Raw genomic sequence first — 24,783 nt, forward strand, 5'->3', positions numbered from 1 at the left:
GATAATCCAACCTAATCTGATTCAAAGTTGGATAAGATTCAGATGGAAAAGGTGGTATCAAATCCGGATCGGTTAGCTTAAAACAGCTAATTGAATATACATCTACACATAATTGGATTTAGATGTAAAGCCCTAATCCAAATCTGATTGCTAATCGGTTGCCCTTTACTCTACCGAGTCAACTAAATGGATTTGGACTCAGTCAGGTATCTGTAGCAAATCTAAACCGTTGGCATCCCTACTTTTCATGACCGCAATGCATGGTCCAGTGGATCGATGGCTCCATGGACTGGACCCACTTCCAGAAACTCGCAAGTCCCTAACCTTGAGCATGGATAGAACAAACATGCAGAATTTGGATAAGGATCCAGATATACTCAGCACAGAACAAAGTCCAACAACCCATTCACAGGCCTTGTATCTACAAATACACCATCCTTGCTTTCATTTAAGGGTGCACACGGATCGGATATAGTAAGATATCTGATCCAATGTGCATTCAGATTGGATTCAAAGTCTCTTACTCAGATTATTTTCATATTCGAACCGATCTTCTAAGTGGGATATATTTCAGGTTCGGACCAAAACTTTTTCTGATTTCGTTTTTCACGTGTAAAAAACTAATTTTTAAATGATTTTTACCAGATTCAGTTTTATCAGGTTGAGGTTCAGCCCTACCCGATTGGATATGTTTCGGATCCGAACTCGATTCAAATCCAACTATTTGTTTTCCGGATATGGGTCTGGATATGATATGATCCACAACATATCCGATTCGTTTGCACCCAATAAGAAGTAAGAAGTCCTAGTGTCCTAGTAAACCCCCTTAACTTTGAAAGCCTCTCCCGGAGCAAAACGTGCAACGTTCTCCCGTCAAAGCGCGCCGATGGCGGCGGTACTGCGAGGATTTGGGCGTCTTCTTCGAAACCCATCTTCGTTTAACGCCTCCCACCGTCACCATTCGCCTCTGCAACTCAGTTTCCGCAGGGGGATTGCCTCCAAGTTGTTCGTTGGAGGTACACCATCCTCTTCTTTCTTTCTTCCTCTTTTCCTTTTCTTTTAGAGATGTGTTCTTTTGTTGTTCTGCTTTGGTCGTTTATATGGGGTGTTGTATGTTTTGTTATTGGATTTATGTGTAATGATCACTGGATTTGAATTGCTCCTTGAGTGGACCGAAAGGGTTGAATGAAAGTAGTGTGCTTCGGATTGTAGAACTAGAAAATTAATGGTGGTTGCTATTGATATCCAACGGCTTGTTTGTCTTGTTGTTTTTTCAAGAATTGGAAAGATTGGAGTTTGGTGATGCTTGTTCAATATTAGGATTTTTTTTTCTTTTCTGGTTCTTAATCATGAATTCAAGTGAATTTCCTTGTTTTGCTAGAAATTATTAGATGGGTGTCTTTTAAAATTCATCTTCATGGTTAATAAGTGTCATGCCTTTCAGTGTTTCTAGTGTTTTTTTTTTGGTAGACCTCCTGTGTTTAAAAGAAGCAATCCTGGTAGCGTTGAATATTGTTTGGATGGTTCAACTATGAACCGTCAAGATTGTAGCTTGGTGAACACTTGTGGTCCAGGCCTTTTGAGGTGATTGCTCACCTCCTGTTTTGTGTTGATATAGTAATATTTTTCCTTCATTACAAAAGATGAAAAAAAACTATGAACCGTCAAAGATTGTAGCTTTATTGCCGTTTGTCAATCTGGTCGGTATTGTCTTAAGAGTTTCTGTTTGAAACCTTAATGCCTTGTAATGTGAGAATCCTTATCTCATAAACCAAATGAATGTACATGGGAAATGTTACAGCTGGATGTAACAGTGGCACTATCGTAACCAAGAGATCACAGGTTCCGATCCAACAGGGGCTAACCCCCAGCTTGGTTAAAAGGGGAAAAAAGATGTATGTAGTCCTATTTAAGGTCGGATACTGTTGTTGGGAGATTGCTGGCATCGATTCAATAGTTGAGAAGATATTTGGATTTCAAGAAGGGTGTTTTTAGGAGTGGAAAGTAAGTGCCAGAGATGGCAAATTTTGATATAGAAGCTGGAAATTGCAAAGATTGTGTTAACCCAAAGGCTTCCTGTAAAAGTCTGAGATTTGTTAAGGTTTATTATTGCCTCTTTTGTAGGATGTTCGTTTGAGCTTATTACTCTACAATATGCATGACAGATGATGAGATATTGATTTGCATTGTTTCACCACTAAATGTGAGTTTGGAGCTTTTAAAGTGATTCTCTTGTGTGTTTTACTTACTTTGGTTTAGATATAGGAAAAAAAGATAGAAAAGTGGAGAGCAATTGGGCTATGATGCAAAAGCTGTCATTATCCCTACTTGTATTCATTCTTTCAGTAGGTGCTTATTCCTTGTTTCAGGATAGCAAATTCAGGTAGGGTAGTTATGTGCTTTCAAAAGGATCCATCATATTCTACTTGTGGTCATATTTTGATATTTCTAATTCTCCAAGAGAAAATAACCTAGAATGAGTTGGGAACTTGGGTGTCATATATCGTGAGGCCTGAGCAAGTAGGATGTTTGTATGTGTATGTATGCCAGTCCTCTTTAGTAGGTGAGCCACTTGAAAAGTGATTTGATTGACTTATGGCAGCTCATGTTGCTAAAAGAAAGCATCTTAAGTCTTTCTAATATGCCCACAACCTGGTTGCATACTGGGATTATGGGCCAATAGATGCAAAGTTGGGATATGTAAGATGGTGTTCTATGAAACTTATTATTTGTAGATCTCTGTTGAAATGAGATATAGGCATAAGACCTTCCATGTACCAACTTTATAAAACACATACGGATTTTAGAGGACTAATGTGTAGTATATTCAGTTTGGGGTGTAGTTCATGCAGTTTGTTATATATGCTTTGTGATGCCAAGGTTTTACAATTGTGATATTTGGCAAACTTTGATATGCTTGCACGAAAGTGAGGGTTATGTTCTTAAAAGGCTCTTCAGGATATATGTGTGTGTATTAAGCACAATAGTGAATGTGTAGTCATTACAGATAGTTTCTTAATATTTGAATAATAAAAGGAGAGATTATTGATTTTAGTTCCTATATTTATGATTTCAATCCATTGGTTTACAATTGTAATTGAAGCCAAGCTCCAAGTTGCTTTCACACATAAGATCTTAGTATGCTAGTGATGTCCATATAGTTTGTGTTTATTATCCCGTGAGAAATGGAATAAGATAAGGTGACTAAAATCACTGAATCTATTTTTAGGAAATAATTTGTCTTTTTCATTGTACCTTTCTTCCTTTTCTATCACAAGGGACAAGAGGATGTGCAGGTAAGAGAAGTGGGAGACTAGGGATGGCAGTGGACCGGGGCGGGGGACAAGGTCTCCACCCCTGCCCCGTCTCAAAATTCAGACCTCCATCCCCGCATAGGTTTGAATTTTAACCTCCATCCCTGTTTCGTGTCCTCCATCCCCGGTCCAAATAGGGCGAGGTGGGGCGGGGCAGGCATCGGGATGGGGACGCGGTGGGGCGGGGATCGGGATGGGGACGGGGTGAGGCGGGGGAAAGCGTAAGTCCATCCCCACCTTCATCCCTACACGGGTTTTTGATTTTAACCTTCATTCCCGCCTCCATCCCTACACGGGTTTTGATTTTAACCTTCATCCCCGCCACCATCCCTGTTTCATGTCCTCCATCCCCGATCCAAACGGGGCGAGGCGGGACAGGGCCCCATTTCCCCTTGGTCCATTGCCATCCCTATGGGAGACTTGTTACAAGAGAGAGAATTTGCCTAGCACGAGAGTGAGGAGTCTTAAATCAAGAAGGTTCTATTGGTTCAAGGTCTCAAATAACTACTAGGGTGAACTGAGGAGGTTCTACTAGTTTAAGTATCTCATTGCCTACCATTCCTTTTCATCTCCTGTGCTTGTGGGATTAGCAATAATTGGTTTTCTGTATCTATGGACCTATGATCTTTCACATATTTCAATAAAGCGTTGAGGCTGGGCTTAGTTATATCTTGAAGACAATGTTGGTGATCACCTTTACGTTTTATAGGTTCATAGCTTAAACTAAGGGCATATGTTGTCTTAAAGAACTATATAATCATGTCTTTTAACTTCTGTTGTGGAAGAATGCTTCATTGCATCATATTAACAAGGAGATCTTTGAATCCTCAATAGGGATGGTAGTGGACGGGGGTGGGGGCGGGGACGGGGGCAGGGGACAAGGTCTCCACCCCGGCCCCATCTCAAAATCCAGACCTCCATTCCCGCACGAGTTTGGATTTTAACCTCCATCCCCGTTTCATGTCCTCTATCTCCGGTCCAAACGGGGTGAGGCGGGACCCCATTTCCCCTCGGTCCATTGCCATCCCTTGAAGGATTTTGGATGGGGCGGGGCGGGGGAAGGCAAGGCAAGGATAGAGGGGGGGGGAAGCATAAGTCTATCCCTGCCTCCATCCTCGCACGGGTTTTGATTTTAACCTTCGTCCCCGCCTCCATTCCTGGTCCAAACGGGGTGAGGCGGGGCGGGGGCCCATTTCCCCCCGGTCCACTGCCATCCTTATTCTTCAAGAATGTATCTTCTCTAACACTTGTTTGTGTCTTGGACAAATCATTCTATTAACCTATTCAGTTTGTGCAGTATTTATAGAGGCTTTAGATGGTGTAGAGTACGAGATGGATTTTAGAATTTGAAGTTTAATCGGCTTCCTTTTTTCTGTTTTCCTCAGTTGAATGGTCATCACGGTGGCATATCCTAGATTTGGCAACAAGGAGTAAAGCTAGGTCAACATCTCTTCTGCGTTACATGCTAGATTTTCCATGGCATGGAGTGGATGCATGTTTGAGCTGACATAATCTCACAATCCTCTTTCCTTTTTTTTTTTTTGGTTTTTGTGATGGCTCAGGTTGTGCAATTTTTTCTCTGTTGTTAGATAAGGTGTTATGACATTTTTTGCCCAACATGATTTGGGTTAGGATTAGTATCCATAGAAGCACTTTCTGGCTGGAATAGGATATTTGGCAAACTATTAGCTTGGTTTGGTCTGATGAATTTAGGTGTCACATTTTAATGCATATTTTACTGTCCTTGGTTGTACAACACCATTGTATCTGCCAAAGCTTTATTTATTCCTTTAGCTGCCTTTGATGGTTTCGGTCATTTTGGTGTATGTTTCTTGTCACTGATGGCATCTTATGATGATGACTTGTTTGGGACTTTGGACCCTCTGGCCTGGTGATTGATGTAGATGATTGCTGGTAAGGCTATTGCATAAGTTGGTTTCCTTTTCGGGGATTCAAATCAAGGAGGTGGATTTTGGATCACTCAGTATTGAAAAAGGATCATTTGAATTAGATGGCTTGCTGTCATCATCTTTGTTATTCAGAAAGGGTCAAAGGGGCTTATCATCTCTCTTGTTCATAGAAAAGGGGATTTTTCCTTTCTTGTGGAATTAGACCTTCTTAGAATACACATGTTCATTGTATATCGTTCTTCAAGTAACTTGACAAAGAAACTTAGCGAATTGGAGGATATTGAATCACATCTGGGAGGAGGTAAACATCAGTATGGAGGGGGCTATCGTCAACTCCTTAGATTACTTGCTTAGGACTGAAGGTTGGCATGGATGAGCACTTGAGGTATGGAACAACTTTTCATAATCTGAGTGCAATTTGCCAGGAGGCATGTGCAGAGTAGGAAAGGACTGTTGGAGCTCCCATGCTCTAGGGAAGTCATGTTTTCACTTAAAGTGTCACATCAGGCATGTGGATGGAGAGTCTGGAGACCTCAATCATTTCTAGCATAGGGATTTTCCGTAGAACCTTAGTTGTTTATTATGGGGCATTAGTGAGGCTGTGGGCTATTTGGCTTTGCACAAGCTTTCTTCATGCATCAATTTGTTTGTTTGAAGTGAATGGGTATGTTATGGACCAATTTGTGTGCTACTAAAAGGATTCTTGTTCTTCTAATAATTTTATGGCACAAGTGCGAGAAATCCATTAGTGGCTTGGGCTTCTATAGATAATGTTATCTAAATGAGCAAGGAATGAATCTTGGTATCAGCTAGAGTAAGATGTTCCAATGTTTTGCTGTCGATATTCTCGTATATCAGTGCGCTATCAGTGCACTGTTGAATTTAGCCAAAATTGAAGGCATTGTGAATCTGGTGGAGAAGCATCGGGAGTAAGCATCAGAGAGTCATTGATACAACAAGATGAGGAATCAGGCAATTCTTACCTTCAAGCGCTATATTTGCAGTTTTGAGAACCAAAAGATTATTGGATGAAAGAACATTAATGATGAAGGTGATTCTAAAATTTTCCTGCATATTGTCAAAGTTAGGCCATCCCAATCTCTTCTTGGATTCATGTGTCTGTACTTCATTTCCCTACTCCCTTATATTTGCCTGAAAGTACTTCTATTGGCTGGACTTGCAGCATTATACAGATCATCTTATTAGGTCTTTGTCATCTTTTTGCCTTTTAAGTACTGTTTTTTTCTCTTAGAAAAGGAAATGACGTGAGTTTTATAAACCAAAATTCAATCTTAATGTACATAAATCAGTTTTTTTCCTGTTTGAGCACCGTACTAAATTCTGGGGAATTATTGAGTTAATAAAAAGGTAGAGGTGACGTTTGGGTGGCAGCAGTCAGCCATTGAGACTCTCTCTCTCTCTCTCCTGCAAACCTACAATTGGTGAAATAAACTATTATTCACTTTTATTTCCTTTGTTGGAATATTTTTCAGGGCTGTCTTTCTATACAACGGAGAAGACGTTATCTGAAGCTTTTTCACAGTTTGGTCAAGTTATAGAAGGTACTTATTTTCATTAATTTTTTTTCTAAATGTTTGTTTAGTCTTATATCTTAAACTCGGATTCACATAGTTAACATGTTGTATTGCAGCCAATATAATAATGGACAAGATATCTGACAGATCCAAAGGCTACGGGTTTGTAACATTTGCCTCAGAAGAGGAAGCCGAAAAAGCTGTCACAGAAATGAATGGCAAGGTGAATGACAACTCCATTATCTTTCTCCCTCATACACGGCAGTGGGCATTAGTCTTGAGTGCCCTGTCCTGGATGGACCAGGCTTGACCGCTGCACATGAGCCAAGCTTGAGTGAACCTGGGTTGTTCAAGCTCAACTCATTCTTAAAAAGAGTATGTTTGAGCTCAGCTCAAGCTCAAGCTCAAGCTCAATCAGGGCTTGAACAGCCTTGCTCAAGCTCGAAGTTCAAACTTCGCTTGTGTCAAGTTTGAGTAAACTGAGTCAGGCCCAGCCAGACTCGAGTTAGTTGACTTTATTTAAAAAAAAAGTGAACTGAGAATTCGAGGGGTTGGGATTCAAATTTCAAACCTGCCATCTCTCTAACAGCTGCCCAACGTCCTGATCTTTGAGGAAATTATTTATTTATTTATTTTACTTTCATGCAACAAAAGTTGCACAACTCATTAATATGCGGGTAATATGCGGGTATGCACATTTAATGAGCCTAAACTAGCCTACTTGAGCTTAATTGAGCTAATTAGGCTTGGCTTGTTTACATAAACGAGCTTGGACCTATGTTTGAGCTCAGCTTAGTTATATACACGAACTAGTGCAAGCCAAGCTCGGGTAGCTCGACTCTTTTGTGCACCCTTAGGCCTAACAAATAATAGTGTTGCGCTTGGACATGGAATCCACCTTTTTAAATGAGCTTGCTTAGCGTGGCTCAAGCTTGGTTAGTAGTCAAACCTAGCTAAACATGTTAATACCTAGCCAGCTCCAACTTTTTTCTGGTTTTCCTCCAAGCCTATTCGCTTGAATGAGTCCAAATGAAACCTGTAGGAAATAAGTCCTTACTCGTATACGTAAATCATTGTTTGACTCTGTATTTGGATTCGCAGATCTTGAGCGGTAGAGTGATCTTTGTGGATATTGCAAAACCCAAACCACGGTTCGATGATGCTATGCCAATAGCCCGAGGACCGCCATCAAGTGATGATTGATCGCTCCATACATATTTCGTTAGGTCGCAAAGATGATGCTGTTACACGTTACAGACAATTCTTACGAAACTCTGAATTCGTGATCTTATATTGCAAACATATTCCCCCCAAAAGTTATGTCCATCTTTGGCATTGGAACACATATTCCCCCCCCCCAAAAGTTATGTCCTAGTAGTAATTATTACCTAATTGAAGATTGGTATCAAAAGGACAAAGTATGATCTATTTGCAAGAGAGGGACATAAACTAGTACCTGATATATGTGAAGTTTGGCGATGATTAAGTCATACAAACAGAACATCCCATCAAGCAACTCGTGATGCATATTTACTTCAGTAGTGTGGTCTGAGAGTTCTTGGAAGGAAGGAAAAAAAAGTAATTGCCTCTTAATGAAGCATAAAAGCAGTATATAGATCACATAAAAAAACCAATATATTGTTTCAGTATGTCACAGAAACATAAAAGATGAGTCAGTTTACAAACAAATGAGCAGAAACTTTATGCAGTTTTTGCAGCTCCACAGCTTAACATCTTTGAATGCCCTAGTAAGAATTGGGGCAGGCATTGCTGAGATAGTAGACAGTTTCACCTATCCCTGTTCATCCAAGCTATTAACATATATCATGGCAAGCCAGTCAAAAGTTTGAAGTGAAGGAAGACAGAAACATAGATAAGTGGCCTTCTCTGAGATGGTTACACAGATTCTGGGAACCACCTCTGGTTCAGGTACCCCTGACCAATCGCGGGATGCTTTGCGTCTGACTGGTCTTCCTAAGTAGGAGTCTTGTGTCATCCAGTTGTAACTGGCTTCCCTTTGATAACCCAGCAGCAAGAGGACGAGGAGGTCGTGACCCAACCGTGCCAGTAGCACCCAAGGCAATTCTTACTGGGGCAACTCTAACTTATTCGTGAGCTCATTGGTTTATCAACATGTCTATCGTCAATTTCCTTGTCTACAATCATGCATAAGTAGATGTGTATCTCCCTTTGTATTTGTCTCAATGAGTTTTTTACAAAAAAAAAAAAACAGACATCAAAAATTAAAATGGACTTTCAAGGCAAAAATGAGAGCATTATACCTCTTGTGCTACCCTTGCCTTAAGCCCAACTTTTTTCAGCTTTTGTATAACTAAAAGGGTTAAGGTTGTAAGTTAATAATATAGATGAATCTTCATGAGACAATGCAACCTACATAACAACCTTCAAAGTCACTAGCTCCTTCTCTTTAGAAAAGTCAAGATCAATACCCAATTGTTTTCAAACTGACTTGACCTTGTTCGGCAATACCCAAATGGTCTCAACAATCCAGTTCTTTTTCAAAAGTTGACTTTACCTCATTTGACGAGAATCAAACGATTTTAACAACTCATTTTCTTTTCAAACTAGCTCGACCTCATTCAATGAGACCCAAACAATCTTGATAACCCAACTCTTGTTTTCAAATTGGTCTGATCTCATTCGGTGAGACCAAAATGGTATTGACAACCCAGTTCTCACTTTTAAATTGTCTTAACCTCATTCGCGAGATCCAAACGATCTAACAATCCAGTTTTCATTTTCAAACTGGTTTGACCTCATTCGGCGGGTCTTAGCAACCCATTTGTTTTCAAACTGGCCCAACTTTGTTTGATGGTACCCAAATGGTGTTGACAACTCAGACCTCATTTTTAAATTGGTTTGACCTAGTTCAGTGAGACTCAAATAGTCTCAACAAGTCAGATCTCATTTTCAAATTGGCCTAACCTCATTCGGTGAGACCTAAATGGTCTCAACAACCTAGTTCCTTTTTTCAAATTGGCTAAATCTTGTTCAGCGATACCCAAACGGTCTTGACATGTCAATTGTTTTCAAAATTGGGCTGACCTTGTTCAGTAAGACCCAAATGGTCTCGATAACCCAATTCCTCTTTTCAAATTGTCCTGACCATGTTTGTGAGACCCAAATGGTATCAACAAACAAGTTTTTATTTTCAAACTGGTCTGACCTTGTTCGACAAGATCCAAACGGCCATGACAACCCATTTGTGTTCAAATCGGCCTAACTTTGTTCAACTAGATCCAATCTATTGGTCCGATCTCATTTGGCAAAGATCTGGGTGTCTATTTCTTTGCCATAAATCTAATCATGTTTGATTAATGACAAAGAGGGGCATCTGTAGACACCCAATTTTTTATGATGTCTGAGTTCTAATATTTTATGTAAATAATGTTTTCCCAGGTTCGAAGAGATATCCCCAAAATCTTAGGTTATTTCACACACCCTAGCTTAGAAAAATTCTAGAATTTTAGAGAAAACCCATAATTCCCCCAAAACTTGACAAATTTTTAAACAACAAAATCATTTTTTCACTTATATCAGGATATAAAAACAATTTTGTTGTCCAGTCTTGAAATGGAAAAATGTTTTGTCATTCGGTCTTGGGACGACAAAATTACTTTGTTGTCTGATCTTTAGACGATAAACCACTTTACCATCCAGTTTTCGGACAACAAACCATTTTGTCATCCGACCTTAGGATGGCAAAACCACCACTTTTTTGTTCGGTCTTGAGAAGGCAAACTACTTTGTCATCTGGTCTTGGGTCGAAAAACCATTTTGCAGACCCACTTTAAGACAACAAAACCACTTTGCATTTGCTCTTGGGATGACAAAATATTTTGTCGTTCGGTCTTGTGAAGACAAAACTACTTCACAGCCCAGTGTTGGGATAGCAAAATCATCTTATTATCCGGATTTGGGATGGCTAATCTTTATGCCGTTCATAGCGGGATGACAACATACTTTTTCCATCCCCTTTGATTTTTCTTCTTTTAGTCTAGACAACAAAATATTTTGTCTTTCCAATGACAAAATATTTTGTTTTCTATTATGGGAAGGCAAAATCATTTTGCCGTCTAATACTCAAAATGTAGGGATAAGCCTATTCTTATCATATCCTAACAATCCTAAATGTGTTTCTTGTGCAAAACTCTCCATGGGATAAGCACAAATCCATTTGGGTTGGACCTAAATACAAAACTCCTTGTCTCGTATCTTATCCTCAACTCCTATAAATAGGGTTTGATCCCTAGAACTTGATTATCTAGAAATTTTTTGTCTGAGTGTTGTTCTTAGAGAGAACGAACCCCTGATCTTGCCCTCACTATATTCCTCTTTTGTCTTGAGTCTTAGGCTACCATACCTAAGTAAAGGTGTTGTTGGACCAAGAGGAAACTACTCTTAAGTCATCATACATGCCCCAAGAGGGGGCTTTGTCTGGGAGAAGTCTGCTAGTTAATGTCTAAATAACCAACAAACCTCTAAGTTTTAAAAAGGTAGTTTTTTGATCTATTTGATAATTTATTCATTTACATCAATTTTATATGTATTTTTTATTGTTTATTGTATAAGTGCTTATACATTTTCTTAATCTAAATTGCTTATTTTATTTTGTGGGTAGCTTGGATCTTGCACCTAGATTTTCCTGATAATGGACTTTTAACTACAAAAATCGAACTTGCTTCCGCTTCACTTTCTCGTAGAGAATGATGGTTGAGACTTGAAATAAATATCTCATATCTTTTAAATGATTTTTGAAAAGGGTTTTGAGAAATCAAGGTGAGTACATTTTTTTTGTCACAAATATATTTTTTAACATAAGCTGAAGCTTATGCTGAAGATTCAAGCTCCTTGTGTGGTTGATCCCTGCTCAACATAGGAGGAAAGACATACAACTTAAAGAGTGAAATTCACAAACTCTCAAGTTTGGGTTCAAATTTTTTTATCCAAATTAAAAATTTCTTTTGAAAAATCCTTTTTTGTTGTTTTCAAAATTTGGGATCCACAATAGTTGATATTTCAACCCTTGAAAAGAGAATCTTATATATCACATTGCATTGCTGAAAAAATTCTTTCAACAAGATTTTGAAATATTTTGAAAATGTTTTTAGAAAAAAAAATTTATAAACCTACCTCCACTTTCAAGTGATGGGATCAGGTTGCTCGATATGAGATCAAGTCGTTCATTTTCAAATGGCAAGATGTAACTTGATCAAGGTTGAGATCTTTACTTGAGAAAGTCTTTCACTTGGTTTTCTTGAATGCCTTTATGTACCTATGAGGTAAGCTTGGATGGTGGACCCACCCAAGCAAGACCCAAGACAAAAGAATGTATGTTTGACTTAGAGAAAGTTTGTAAATAATTAAGGTTTTTAAGAAAATTCACGAAGGCAAGATTTTTAAAGAAAATGCAAGAAAAAAAATGTGAAAGTAGGATAGAAAACTTACTAGGGTTTCTTGGAAACCCTAGCTCCTTCTTCTCATTGATCTAGCCTGGTGACTATGTCTTGAGCCTTAGATGATAATGATCTAGTGGGAAAATGGGCTTTCTCATGTAAAAAAATGAATATTGTGTTAAAGATTTCAAGAAAGAAGGTTTATTGGAAAAAAGAACCCCAAAAAACCCAAATCTTAGAAACAAAATTCCAACAAAGCAAAAAAATCAAATGAAAATTTGAAAAAAATTAGAGATTACCTCGAGGTCCCCTCGATAGTAAAGCTTGATATTCGATCCGGGCTTCAAAGGAGTTTCAAGGTAGTAAGATGGGGAGAGAAAACATTTTAAAGAGTGCGAGAGGTTTGGGAACCCAAGGAAAAAGTTCCCCCAAAAACCTCAAAAGGAACCCACAAGAGTGCTCTCAAGAGAGGAAGCTTGAGAGAGGAGATGAGATAGAGAAAATGGGGGAGAGGAGAACCTATTTATAGGCATGGGAGACCCCCTCTGCGGCAAGACCTAGTCTTGCTGCCGATGACTAGTGACAAGACCTAGTCTTGCAACCATATTGACTGGCGACAGACAAGGTCTTGCCACTAGTCCAACTAGCGGCGTGTGATCCATCCTTGATACTTTGGCCATATCTCTGCAACTGTTCAATGGATCAATGCATGGTTTGATGTATTGAAAATCTAACATCCTCCTATCGGAAAGCTTTTTTGGGTGCAAAATCAAATTCAAAAGTTTTGAGGATTAAAAATGCAATTGAATTAGGCCTTACTTTCCAGACAAATTTTTCTAAAAAAGACTAACTTGTTTCGGTTGGAAACCTTCAAACCTCTAATTTTTTATATAAATGTTGGAAGGATGTTGTTTTACAGCCAAATATGGCAAAAAAAAAACTAATTTTTGGTTGTAATATGCTGAAATACCTTTGAAATGTAGGTTGTATGGAAATGGTTTTGTGCTTCTTAAGGGTTTTGGAAAATGTAAAAGTCTCTCACAACTTTTCAAAACATTTTTAATGAAATTTATACCCTGATAATTGATTTTTAACCCATACAAGACATGCTTTTGTGTAAAAAACAGATGATTCAAAGGTCTATCCCTACTAATTTGATTGTGTAGAACAGATCTACATAAGCCAAAAAAAAAAAACATTAGCAAAAAATTGAGTGCATTTTGTGCTCTCACATATGGTCACACACACCTATAACTCTCTCCCTCCCTATATATATATATATAGTAATTTATAAGTGGACAAACACTTTGTCCAACGTTAGTCGTGATTGTAAAAACTACTTTTTCACCCAAAGAATTAGTAGTGTTAATTCCTATTTTTTGTGCAAAACCAACACGTGGAGTGCGTTCGACAATACACTGGTCCAATGTTACAGGTTTTCAAGTGTTTGCTATCCTCGTGGGTAAGGAAGCCTCTAGTTGTGGCCGTTGGGTAGTAAACAAGACTTACTAACGCCATTTATCCAGTGAGAGGTCATAGGCATGAGTTCTATTTGCTCCATGTGACCCTTAAATGTGTTCTCAATGGTTAATTTAGCAATCCTTATTATTGTATCATAAACTTTCAGTGTTTTTTTAGAGCCATTGATTTTTGAAGCTCTTCAAAAAGCCGTTTATGCATTGCCATCCCATGACTCAAAATATGTTTATCACTAAACAATGCGTAAGCAGTGGAGGCCTCTTTTCATATTCTTTGGTCCTGCCAGTTTTTCCAACGACTGTTCTGGCATGTCCTGGTGTTTGTGCAATATTAAGGTGCAAGAGCTTTTATTCTCAAGGGATCTCATTCTATGTCAAGGTTTTTCTCGGCTTCCTAAGCGTTGGTACTTTGTCTGGCAGTGTTGGCTCCTAAATGTTTGGTGGGCGATTTATAGGGAACATAATGCCAGAACATTCAAAGATACATCTTGTTAGGCCGTATCTTTGTAAGGATTCAATATGCATGGGACCAGTTTTGCAGCGAGATGAAGACTTCGCAGTTATGCTTGAAATCGCCAGGAAGTTCGAACTCTCCATTCATTCACAAAGCAAAATGCTTTCTCACTTTAACCGTGAATGCTTGTATGACTTCTTGTATTTCAACACACTGTTAATCATATCATTTTCACTGCATTTTATAGATTGTGAAGAGTTCAAGTCTTTGGACATAATCCCTGGGAGAAATCCCTTCATATCTCAAGAGACACGTCTCTTGCATTTCAATATTGTGATTGTTGGAAAGCCCCCAACAGTCACCTTATGGCCACACGATCTTACATCTCTCACTTGGCCATAAGGGATTTCTTATGTTTATATGCTTGTTCTCAACCAGAACCTTGCATACACACTTTTCGAGTAATCTTTACTCACCCTGTATTTATATACTTGTTCTTAACAGAAACCTTACATACACACTTTTTGAGTAATCTTTACTCACTCACCACTTAGACATATCTGAGTCCCATTTGACTCACATGTCTAGTGAAAACATCTTCAGTGATTGCCTTGGTTGGCGAATCTGCTACCATGTCACTTGAAAGTATATAGTCCACTGCTATTTCATTTTTCATAAGTATATCATGAATATATTGATATTTAACTTCAATATGCTTACTTTTAGAGCTATCAACTCCTGTTTGCATTATTCTTATAGCAGCTTTATTGTCATAATAAAGTTGAACTGAATCTTTTGAAACGTCTAATTTTAACTCATTTAAGAAATAATTTATCCACACTCCAAATATGACTGTCATGTTACAAGCAATATACTCAGCTTCCTGAGTATGTTGTGGTACACACCCTTACTTCTTGCATGACTATGCATTTGCCCCACCTCCTAATATAAATACATAACCAGAGGCGGACTTTGCTTCACCTTTATCACTAGCAAAGTCAGAATCTGAGTAGCCTACAAGCTTTAAACTATCTTACTGATAGCATAGCTTAAGTTCCTTAGTTTCCTTTAGATATCAACAAATTTTCTTCACTGCTTCCTAGTGAGAGAGCCCATGATTACTTTGATATCTACTTACTAGACTTACAACAAAACTTAAATCAGGTCAAGTACAAAGCATTGCATACATCAGACTTCCGATTGCCCGAGCATAGAGAACATTCAATTTTTCTTGTCCTTCTTTTTGATAGTCATTCTTACTTAGCTTTTGGCCTTTTACTACAGGAGTACCCTTTGCCTTGGTACTTTTCATTCTAAATTTCTTTAGATTTTGGTCAAGATATTTTCCTTGACTTAGACATAACAATCTTGAATTTTAATTCTAAAGATATATGAAGCTTCACTCATATCCTTCATTTTAAATCAAGAACTTAACCATGATTTAGTCATATTTATCATGTTTGTGTCATTACCTTTTATTAATATATTATTAATATAGAGGGATAGTATAGTAAACTTACTCCTACTATTCTTAGAATATACACAGTGATCCAGACTATTTTCCTCATAACCCAATTTGGTTATAACATTATGAAAAGTTAAATACCACTGTCTTGGTGATTGCTTAAGTCCATACAAGGATTTATTTAACTTGTATACTTTATCCTCTTAACCTTCAATTTCAAAAATCTTCTGGTTGCTGCATGAAAATAATTTTATTTAATTCTCCATTTAAGAATGTCATTTTCACATCCATTTGATGTAGGTCAATATCAAAATAAGCTACCAATGCCAATATAATATGAATAGATGTCAGTTTTGCTACAGGAGAGTAAGTTTCTTCATAATCAATCTCTTCTCATTGAGTATAACCTTTTGCTACTAATCTTACCTTGAATCTATCAATAGATCCATCTATCTTGAGTTTTTTCTTGAGAACTCACTTGCTATCAATTGCCCTACATCCATTAGACAAAGTAGCTAGTTCCGAAACTTCATTCTTTTCTATAGAGTCCAACTCATTTTTCATTGCTTCCTTCCATAGTTCAGACTCATTAAAAGCAATTGCATCTTCAAAACTTAAGTTACCAAGAGTTTCATCTAAATCAATGGAGTAACATAATTCCTCACTCAAGAATGTATAATAATCATTCAAATAAGATGAAGGAGTTCTTGTTCTTTTCTGTCTAATTACTGATTGTCAATTTTGTTCGTTATTCACAACTGAATCGTTATACGCTAACTCTTGAATGGGTATCCTAAGATCATTTATGATATTAAAAAAGACATCATCATCTTCAAGATAAAAAATGTTTTCTTGACTTTTGAAGAATTTCACCTCTCTATTCTCTATAAATCTTTTTTCAAGATTATATTGTCGATATTCTTTTGATCCCTTTGGGTATCCCATGAAGATACATTTGATAGTTTTGTTATCTAACTTATTTCTCATTTGACTAGGAATCAACGTATGAGCAGGTGACCCTCACTTTCGTAAATGACTCAAATCTAGTTTCTTACCAGTTCATAATCCATGGGGAGTAAGCTCTACAACCTTAGAAGGAACCTTATTCAAAATATACATCACAGTGCAAATTGCTTCTCTATAAAATTTCTTGAAAAGATTTGCATGTGCCAAAATGGATCTTATCATATTCATTAAGGTTCTATTCCTTCGTTCTAATATACCATTCTATTATGGTGTATAAGGCATAGTTGCATGAGGAGTTATATTATTATCAAAGTAGAAGGTCTTAAATTCATCAAAATTATATTCACCCCCTCTACCAGTTATAATAACTTGGATTTTTCTTCTTAATAATCCTTCAACTTCATGTTTGTATGCCTTAAACTTTTCTAGAGTTTCAATTTTTTTAGAAATTAGGTATATGTATTCATACCTTAAGTAATCATCTATAAATGTAATGAAGTTTAACCTTCATCCCTGCCTCCATCCCGGTTTCATGCCCTCCATCCCCGATCCAAACAGGGTGAGGAGGGGCCCCGCTTTCCCCCGGTCCACTACCATCCACTTTTATGTCTAATGCTATTAATCCTCATTTCTCTTCTCACAATGGGATGCACATTCAGAAGCATCTTGTTGGTGCACTATTGGGAGGAATCCTAGCCGCCACCATCACCTTGGAGGAGCGCAGGTGCATCTCCACAACTCAAAAGCATGACCCGCCTCCAGCCCTTGAGGTACACACTTACGATACTCCCAATGCCCTCTTTCCGATTCACATTTCTACATTTTTTTTGGATTCATGCTATAGATATTACTTTTTGGGCAAAACCAAGTTTCTCTACCAATACATCTGATTGCCGCGTAGTTTCAAGATGAAGAAATAAATTCCCTCCAAATTTGCAATGACATCACTATGTGTGTCCGTGCATCTTCTTCTTCTTCCATGGGAGCATTGTTCCCGTTGATCACGGTTATGCTAAAAAATTTGTGAAGACAATGGGCTTAGGAACGAGATTAGTTCTCCTCATGATGAGCCAGTTAATCACATAAAGAGGTTGAAAAAATTGCAACTTCTACCTAGCACATTGTTCTCTTTTGCTGTCTCTTAACGCTTTAAATAAAATGATCGTCCTCTGGGATGGGGACGGGGATGGGGGGGGCAAGGCTGGGATGAGGGACGAGGCGGGGGCAGGGGTGGGGACAGGGATTAGTATTTTGAGATGGTGAGGGGGTGGAGGTCCAAAGTCTCCCCCGCCACGGGGGTGGACCGGGGATGAAGGTTACATTTTAGAGACGGGGCAGGGGTGGAGACCTTGTCCCCCGCCCTGCCCCGGTCCACTGCCATCCCTAGGTTCTGTGTAAACAAAAATCACATAAACTTGTTTTTGCAACTTTTTGGGTTTATCAGAAAAGATAAACCTCTTTTCTGTAATTTTCAAAAAATAAAAGCCTTTTTAAGCAAAAACATAAACAAATACCTCAAATTTTTTTTTGAGTTAAATAGAAATATTTAACCCGATTTCTATAATTTCAAAAAAGATCAATGCCTTTCCATAATTATGATTTTTTTTGAGTTTAACAAAAAAAGAAAGGAACCACTTTTCTGTAATTTCAGAAAAGTTGGATACTATTTTCTGTTTTTCAAGAAAAATTAACACCTTTTCAAATTTGCAAGAAATTTAAGGTTTAATCTGTTTTTTTTAAGATTTATACGTTAAACGAAGGGGAAACCGATTATGGTTCCTTTTCGTTAAAAAAAATTCTTTTGTTTTGAGAAAAGAGGGGAGCCCACCACTGCCCACCAGAGCAGCGCTGGTTTTTCCGACAAGGGTTCCTCCAGCTCGTCCGTCGATACCCAGGTACCCAAAAGCCTTTCCTTTTTTTCATTTTTGTCTGCCACTGCAAACAGAACAAGGCATCAGTTAGGCGACAACTCACTATGCCCACCTCCGACGACTTGCTCCGACCTGTCCGACGATGCCCAGGTACGCAAAACCATTTTCCCCTTCTTCTTCCTTTTTTTTGGTTTTGTTGTCTGCCTATCATTGTAGGTGAAAAACTCGGTGTCAGTCTGATGACTACATACTACACCTGGCTATCAGTCAGCGACAGGATGCCATAACAGACTGGGTGATCGACAACGTGTTAGAACAACTTTTTATTATATTTTTATATTTTTGCAATTTTCTCTTAGTTTTATGTATGGTTTTATTTATTTTTAATTCTTTATATGTGCCAATGTTTTCTACGGATCCTCTCAAGAAAATTGACTTTTTTAATTTATCAAGAGATTTTTCCAAAAATGAGATTTGTGAAATGAGTCAAAATCTGTATTAGACCATGCAGTTTGGTCTTTGCGGTCGTGTTTTTGGAAAACATAAATGCAACGGATCCGGATTGCTCTAGTTGGATATGGAAGAAGGTATGGATCGAGTTAGATGTCAAAATCCAAACCGTTTATATCACTCTAAGTCTCAGCCTGATTTTTGTAAACCTAGTCATATCCACTCATTAGATTTTTCCAATATGATAGGTAAGTGGATAATAGCCCTTGGTCTCTAATGATCCAAAGTATGCAACATCATGAAAGGTGACTTGTAGTGATATGAAAGGTTTGGATTTGGTTCGGATATAAGCATTACTGGACATGGCACATCTGGATATTGCCTAACTGAATTTGGAGTTCGATTCAGATTCAAAATAAAAACGCTAATATTGAATTTGAATCAGATTCATAAGCATGAAGATGGTTATAACATGGCTCAAAACATCATATTTGAGTCAACTTTAACAAATTAAAATAGTAAATGGAGCATGCTAAACATGATCCAATGGTTAGTTTTTGCCTTTAGAGACCAAATTTATGTAAATCAAGTGGTTTAATACCACAATAGACGCACCATATCTTAAACAAAAAGGATCCCGTCCTTTGACATAGGATGCATTCCATCCTATGTTGATCCTAACCGTCCATCTGAAGCATCTATACAGCTGGGATCAGTCCACATTCAGGTGAAAATGTGGGATAATCCTAGCCATTGACTGGACGACTAAGATTGAATGTAGAATGGTACCATGTCAAAAGTTGGGATCCGTACTCTATCTTAAATAACCAAACACACCTTTTGCATGTAATTAGATTTGAATATCCCTTAGATTCAGATTCAAATTGATTTCAGATGCATTTGGGAAAATCTCATCTAGGGTCTTACCTTTTGCCCCTAATATAAAAAATGTGACACTTTTTTGAAATTCTTTATATAGTCACAGGTTTTCTGGAAAATGTCCAATAAAGCCTCATGTTAACATCCATCATCTTGCAAAATGTAATTTTTCTGTTGGTTTCTTGTATTGTCCTTTGATATTGAAAATTATTCGTTCATTCTCAAAAGAAAAAGGAAAAGGGCTAATCATTTTATTATGAAGGTTGTCATTGTAATTTCACTTAAAATTTAATGTGAGTCAATAGATAATAATAATAAAAGTAGGCTGTTGTTTTGCAGGTTTTAGGGAAATAGAGGCCCATATGAGGAAATTCAGAAATGCAAGGCTTATTTTTAAGATTCAAAGCAAAAAGTTGGCCCCGGAATGAAGTTTTCCTATGCTTGTGGAATCACGATATGATTACTAACCAGCTATTTAAATCGCTATGATCGATTTTTCACAAGTGACAGTTTGGCCGAGTGGTCTAAGGCGCCAGATTTAGGCTCTGGTCCGAAAGGGCGTGGGTTCAAATCCCACAGCTGTCATGTTACTGTATTTTCATTTTTTACGCATGCTACTCCTCTTCTCCCTTTTTTTCCTCCCACAAGAAGTCGGGAGACATCGATCGATCCGTTTTATTTTATTTTTTAACAGAAAAAAAAACGAAGAAGGAAGAGAAGGAAAAACCATGCGTGCAGCAGGGATGATGAGACTGTTGCTGAGGAGCACCAGATCCAAGCACCACCCCACTTCTCCACTGCTTTGGGGTGGTGTTGGAAGTAGAGGGTTGGGCACGCTTGCTTTTGAAGTGGTTGAGGCAGCAGCAGCAGAAGCATCACCACCCACCACCACCTCAACAGCGTTTATTCTGCATGGGCTGCTGGGCTCCGGCAGGAACTGGAGGGCCTTCTCACGCCAATTGGTTTCTTCTCTGCTCACCCCATCTTCTGGTAAGAGGTTTCTTCTCTTGGTTTCATATCTATTGAAATAATTCTTATGTTGGGTTTTGTTTCTGCAAATGGGGGTGGTCTGTTTGTATCGTTTAATGGCATTAGGCATCTAATCTTTTTCACTTTTTCCTCTTCTTTTCACTTGGGTGGTACTTTTTTTTCCTTTGTTGTTTTGTGTAATTATTTTTCTTTGGGGTCTTCAAATTCTTGCTTGAATTCTGATTTCTTATTTGGCCTTTTTTTATTTTTTTTATTTGCTTTTGAATGTAAACAAGAATTATGACTTTGACTTCTCTATGTTTGTAATAATGGGCATGACGTTTGTAGGTCTGTTTCGTGCTATTTTATCGAATTTTTGGCAATCCTGGGAAGAAGGGTGCAGCTAGATTGTTATTAGCTATGATGCTTTTTGTGTTGGATGAAGGATTTGCGTTGGTGGTATTTGAACCACTTGTGGGATTGAAGTTGATCTGCTATTGTTGAGTTGACTAGATGTAAGAAAGCATCTGCAGGCTTGATTTTCTGTGGATTGCATTTGAATTTCTGTACGAGGTCTAATTAAAAGTATAGTATTCGCATAAAAGGAAATGAAACAGGCATTTTTTAAGAGCTTTAAGAATCGCTCGTACGAGTCCTTTTGAATTAGAAAAACTAGTTATGAGAGCTCTCCAATACCGTGCAGCCTATGACTAACACCTCCCGAAAACCTTTCATGTCTTGACTTCATGAAGGCTTGCTTCTGAAAACGCATTGTTATTTGTGCAGATGACCCATTAATCCCCATCATTATGGTCCCAATGGAAACGAATTCCCAATTGCAGAGAGATGTGAAAACTAGACACTGCGTTAGATGAAATGGGGATACTCTTCTTTATTAAGGTTGTCAATCCTTCTTCCCTTCCTTGTTCTTAGTCATATTTTCTTCCCTTGCTTCCTTTATTTCTTCCCTTCCTTTTCCTTTCTTCCTACCTCTCCTCCTTTTCTTTCTTTTTCCCTTTCTTTCTTTTCTTTCCCCCTGTTCTCCTCCTTTTCTTTCTTCCTCTATTCCTACGACTGTGCACTGACATCATTACTGAGTCAACAATCAGTACTCTCTAATGTTAGCAGTCAACCTTTATTGACATCAACAATTCTTTATTGCCGACTTCAGGTCTGATCTATGTCCCTGTTGTGACTGGCTTATTAGTTTTATTTTTATATACTTTGTATTGGATTTCTTGATCAAAGGATTTCATTTATGGACCCAAATATGTCTTCTAATATACCATTTCCTAATTTCTTTATATAGGGGTTAAATCAATCCCATCTAATAATTTCAGATGGAAAATGATCATTGTCTCTTGCATTCAATACATGAAAGCTTTTTTATCGTATAGATGGTACAGGTCTTCCATTATAATTTATCCCAAAGGAAGAGACAATTCAAGGAAAACAACCAAAACAAGTACAAGTCTCAAGTCAAGTATACAAATGTTGGATAACGAAGGACCAAGGACTTATTGGTTAGATCAACTCAATGTTGCCAGGAAAGGTACTTACCTACCTGGGTGATAGATCATACATTTACCATAGATCTTTGGAAAGAAGTGAAAACTTATATAAAGTTTCCTTAGGGATGATTGCCAAAATCAAGAACATATGCAATCAATTGGATTTGATTCAACATCCTATTTAGAATGGTGATCAAGTTTAGTATATCCTTTGTAGTATGGATGATGGTTATGAAAAGTTTGTTACCAGTGTAACCATGAAACCTTCATATTGTGCAATATAGAAGCATTACTCACTAGTAATAATAACAAGAATTATTTAGGGTATGGAGGAAGAGGAAGAGGAAGAGGAAGAGGAAGAGGAAGAGGAAGAGGAAGAGGTAAAACCAATCTCGATGGTCAGTTCGAAAGTTAATAATTTTAATTGTTTGTGTGTCCAAGATGCTGGAAATAATTATATTAATGCTGGTTGCCAAATAGGCAATGCTGAAACAAGCTATGGTGGTGGCCCATACAATAATAATGTTGTTAAGCTTGAACAACCAAAATCAAGTTTGTCTCAATTGAGCTTAATAACAAAATGTACAGGCACGCACACACACACAAGTGCACATGTGTGCGCGTGCATGATGCATGCATGCACAAAGTTAACATGCTTGCCAAACTCTTAACCAACTCTGTTAAATGTTTGAGTTTGTGTCATTCAGCAAACAAGCTCCATTTTGAGTTCAAGACTTCAAGTTCGTTTGTATTTAATCTGGCGAGCTTGAACCAAACTAGGTCAGTTCACAAACTTCTTGATTCATTGCTCAACCTTTATATGTGCAGAGAATGTTAGTTATTTCTCTACCGTCCTTGGTAGTACGAAAGGCATTCTCTCTTGAAGTGGAACCTTGAATACTTCTGGTTGAATTGGTCTTTAGTTTGATCATGTTCATTTTTCTTTCCAACTTTTAATGTGCTTTGGGATCTTGAAATGTTTCTTTAATTGGTTTTGTTTGTGTGTATTTCTTTACTTGAATTTTTTTGTCATCATGATCATGAAACTTATAGGGTTTCTAAGTGTTTTTTTGTTTTACCGTTTAATAAATGACACTTGATTATGCTTTAGGGCTATTTTCTTGGCTCAAGGAAGTGTGGGTTTTGCTACTTCTTACTGGCCTCTGGATGTTTTATTTTATTTAGCTTGGAGAATTGTTCTTGTGGATTTAAGAAACCATGGGAAATCAGATGGAGTCCAAGGTTTGAATTCTCCCCATGATATGGTGAATTCTGCTAGAGATTTAGCTAATCTGGTGGAGGTTCATAAATGGGCTTGGCCAAATGTTGTGATTGGTCATTCCATGGGTGGGAAAGTTGGCTTAGACTTTGTGGCTAGCTGTGCTCGTGGTGATTATGGTGAATCGTCTGTCTTGCCCAAACAGGTACTGATCCAATTTATGGTTTCAACCAAAATTATCTTCTTGCATGTTTGTTTTGATTCTTGATCAGAATAGTAAAGTTCAGTTGTCTAAATAATAAATTGTTGTTCTGGGCATCTTGTTTTTTGAAAATGTCAAGTTATAGTTTTGTGGTTGTATTTCTTCTAATCATTGTGTACACGGTCCAATGAATGGACAAGCACAAACCCACGAAGGGGAATATAGACATAGTCCACTAAGGGACAACACAAGAAGCCTTCAAATAGGCAACACATAAAAAATATATAAAATTTATTGAATAAGGGCTTAAAAATCCATATGTTACATAGGGGATTACCCCTCTATTTATAAGCAAAGGAGTGAGTGAGAGAGTGAGAAAAGAGTGTGAGAGAGAGGGCATTGGGAGGCCCAACAAGGACTCGTTGGGCCCCCATTTGTGACCGTTGGGGGTCCAACGACTCTTAGTTGGGACCCCCAATGCAATGCATTTAATGCATTTACAATCAAGAAAAAGAAAAATAAAAAATAAGAAAAAAAGCGAAAAAGAAAATAAAAAAATAAAAAGACTAAAATGCCCCTATTTGACAGAATTACAGAAATACCCTTTATCAAGTATGATGTGATATATATGTTTATATATATACATGATTATATATATTTTAACACCTCCCCTCAAACTTTACGTGGGGATAACGAAAAGTTTGAAGATACAAAAGGAGGATTCCAAGTCTTCAAAAGTCTTCAATGGAAGCCATCATCTTTATAGCACATGAAAGAACTTTGCAAATGCCAGCCTTTAACTATCTTTAATGATCATCTCCAAGCTCCTTCCATGATGTATCATAGGTACTTCTTTCATCTCATCTTGAAAATCCTATGGAACAAGCAAAAAAGTTCCAAGTATCTCAATCAAATAAAAAATATCAAATAAAATGAATCAAGAGACCATAACATTGATCAAGAAGAACATATGATTCATACCACGCATTTTAATGAATTAAACTTAAATACAATATTGATAAAACTCACTATGTTCTTGAAGAAAGATATGTGCACAAATGCCCAATAAATACTTATAAAGGAATTTATCAATACTTGGAAGTAAGGAGTATGTGCACAAAAGAACACGGAGAACACTCACAA

The 24,783-nt window shown here is 37.7% G+C and overlaps 2 protein-coding genes and 1 non-coding gene across 3 annotated transcripts in view; all 3 read left to right on the plus strand.

Annotated features, from left to right (window-relative positions):
- The first annotated feature begins 839 nt into the window (after positions 1–839).
- LOC149847229 (RNA binding (RRM/RBD/RNP motifs) family protein) lies at positions 840–8,177 on the plus strand. Its single transcript, XM_089998348.1, has 4 exons — positions 840–1,016; positions 6,718–6,786; positions 6,876–6,982; positions 7,861–8,177. Exons 1-4 carry the CDS (start codon positions 887–889, stop codon positions 7,960–7,962), a joined length of 408 nt encoding a protein of 135 aa, XP_089854474.1. The 5' UTR covers positions 840–886; the 3' UTR covers positions 7,963–8,177.
- A 12,067-nt stretch (positions 8,178–20,244) lies between these two features.
- TRNAL-UAG (transfer RNA leucine (anticodon UAG)) lies at positions 20,245–20,324 on the plus strand. Its single transcript has one exon. It is a non-coding gene; the product is annotated as a tRNA-Leu (tRNA).
- Positions 20,325–20,467: 143 nt separating this feature from the next.
- Positions 20,468–24,783, plus strand: part of LOC149847231 (alpha/beta-Hydrolases superfamily protein) — a 31,833-nt gene continuing 27,517 nt past the window's right edge. Inside the window, exons 1-2 of the mRNA XM_089993662.1 lie at positions 20,468–20,729; positions 23,405–23,643. Coding sequence (XP_089849788.1) covers positions 20,468–20,729; positions 23,405–23,643 — 501 coding nt within the window. The remainder of the gene's footprint in view (positions 20,730–23,404; positions 23,644–24,783) is intronic.

This window comes from Nuphar pumila, chromosome 2 (assembly GCF_984573655.1).
Source record: "Nuphar pumila chromosome 2, dmNupPumi1.hap1.1, whole genome shotgun sequence".
NCBI classification, from domain to species: domain Eukaryota; kingdom Viridiplantae; phylum Streptophyta; class Magnoliopsida; order Nymphaeales; family Nymphaeaceae; genus Nuphar; species Nuphar pumila.

Excerpts from the sequence above, each read along its gene's own strand:
- LOC149847229 (XM_089998348.1), top strand. The coding sequence starts at position 887 with ATGGCGGCGGTACTGCGAGGATTTGGGCGTCTTCTTCGAAACCCATCT. Across the intron at positions 1,017-6,717 it reads CTCCAAGTTGTTCGTTGGAG|GGCTGTCTTTCTATACAACG; the intron begins GTACACCATCCT and ends AATATTTTTCAG. Across the intron at positions 6,787-6,875 it reads GTTTGGTCAAGTTATAGAAG|CCAATATAATAATGGACAAG; the intron begins GTACTTATTTTC and ends GTTGTATTGCAG.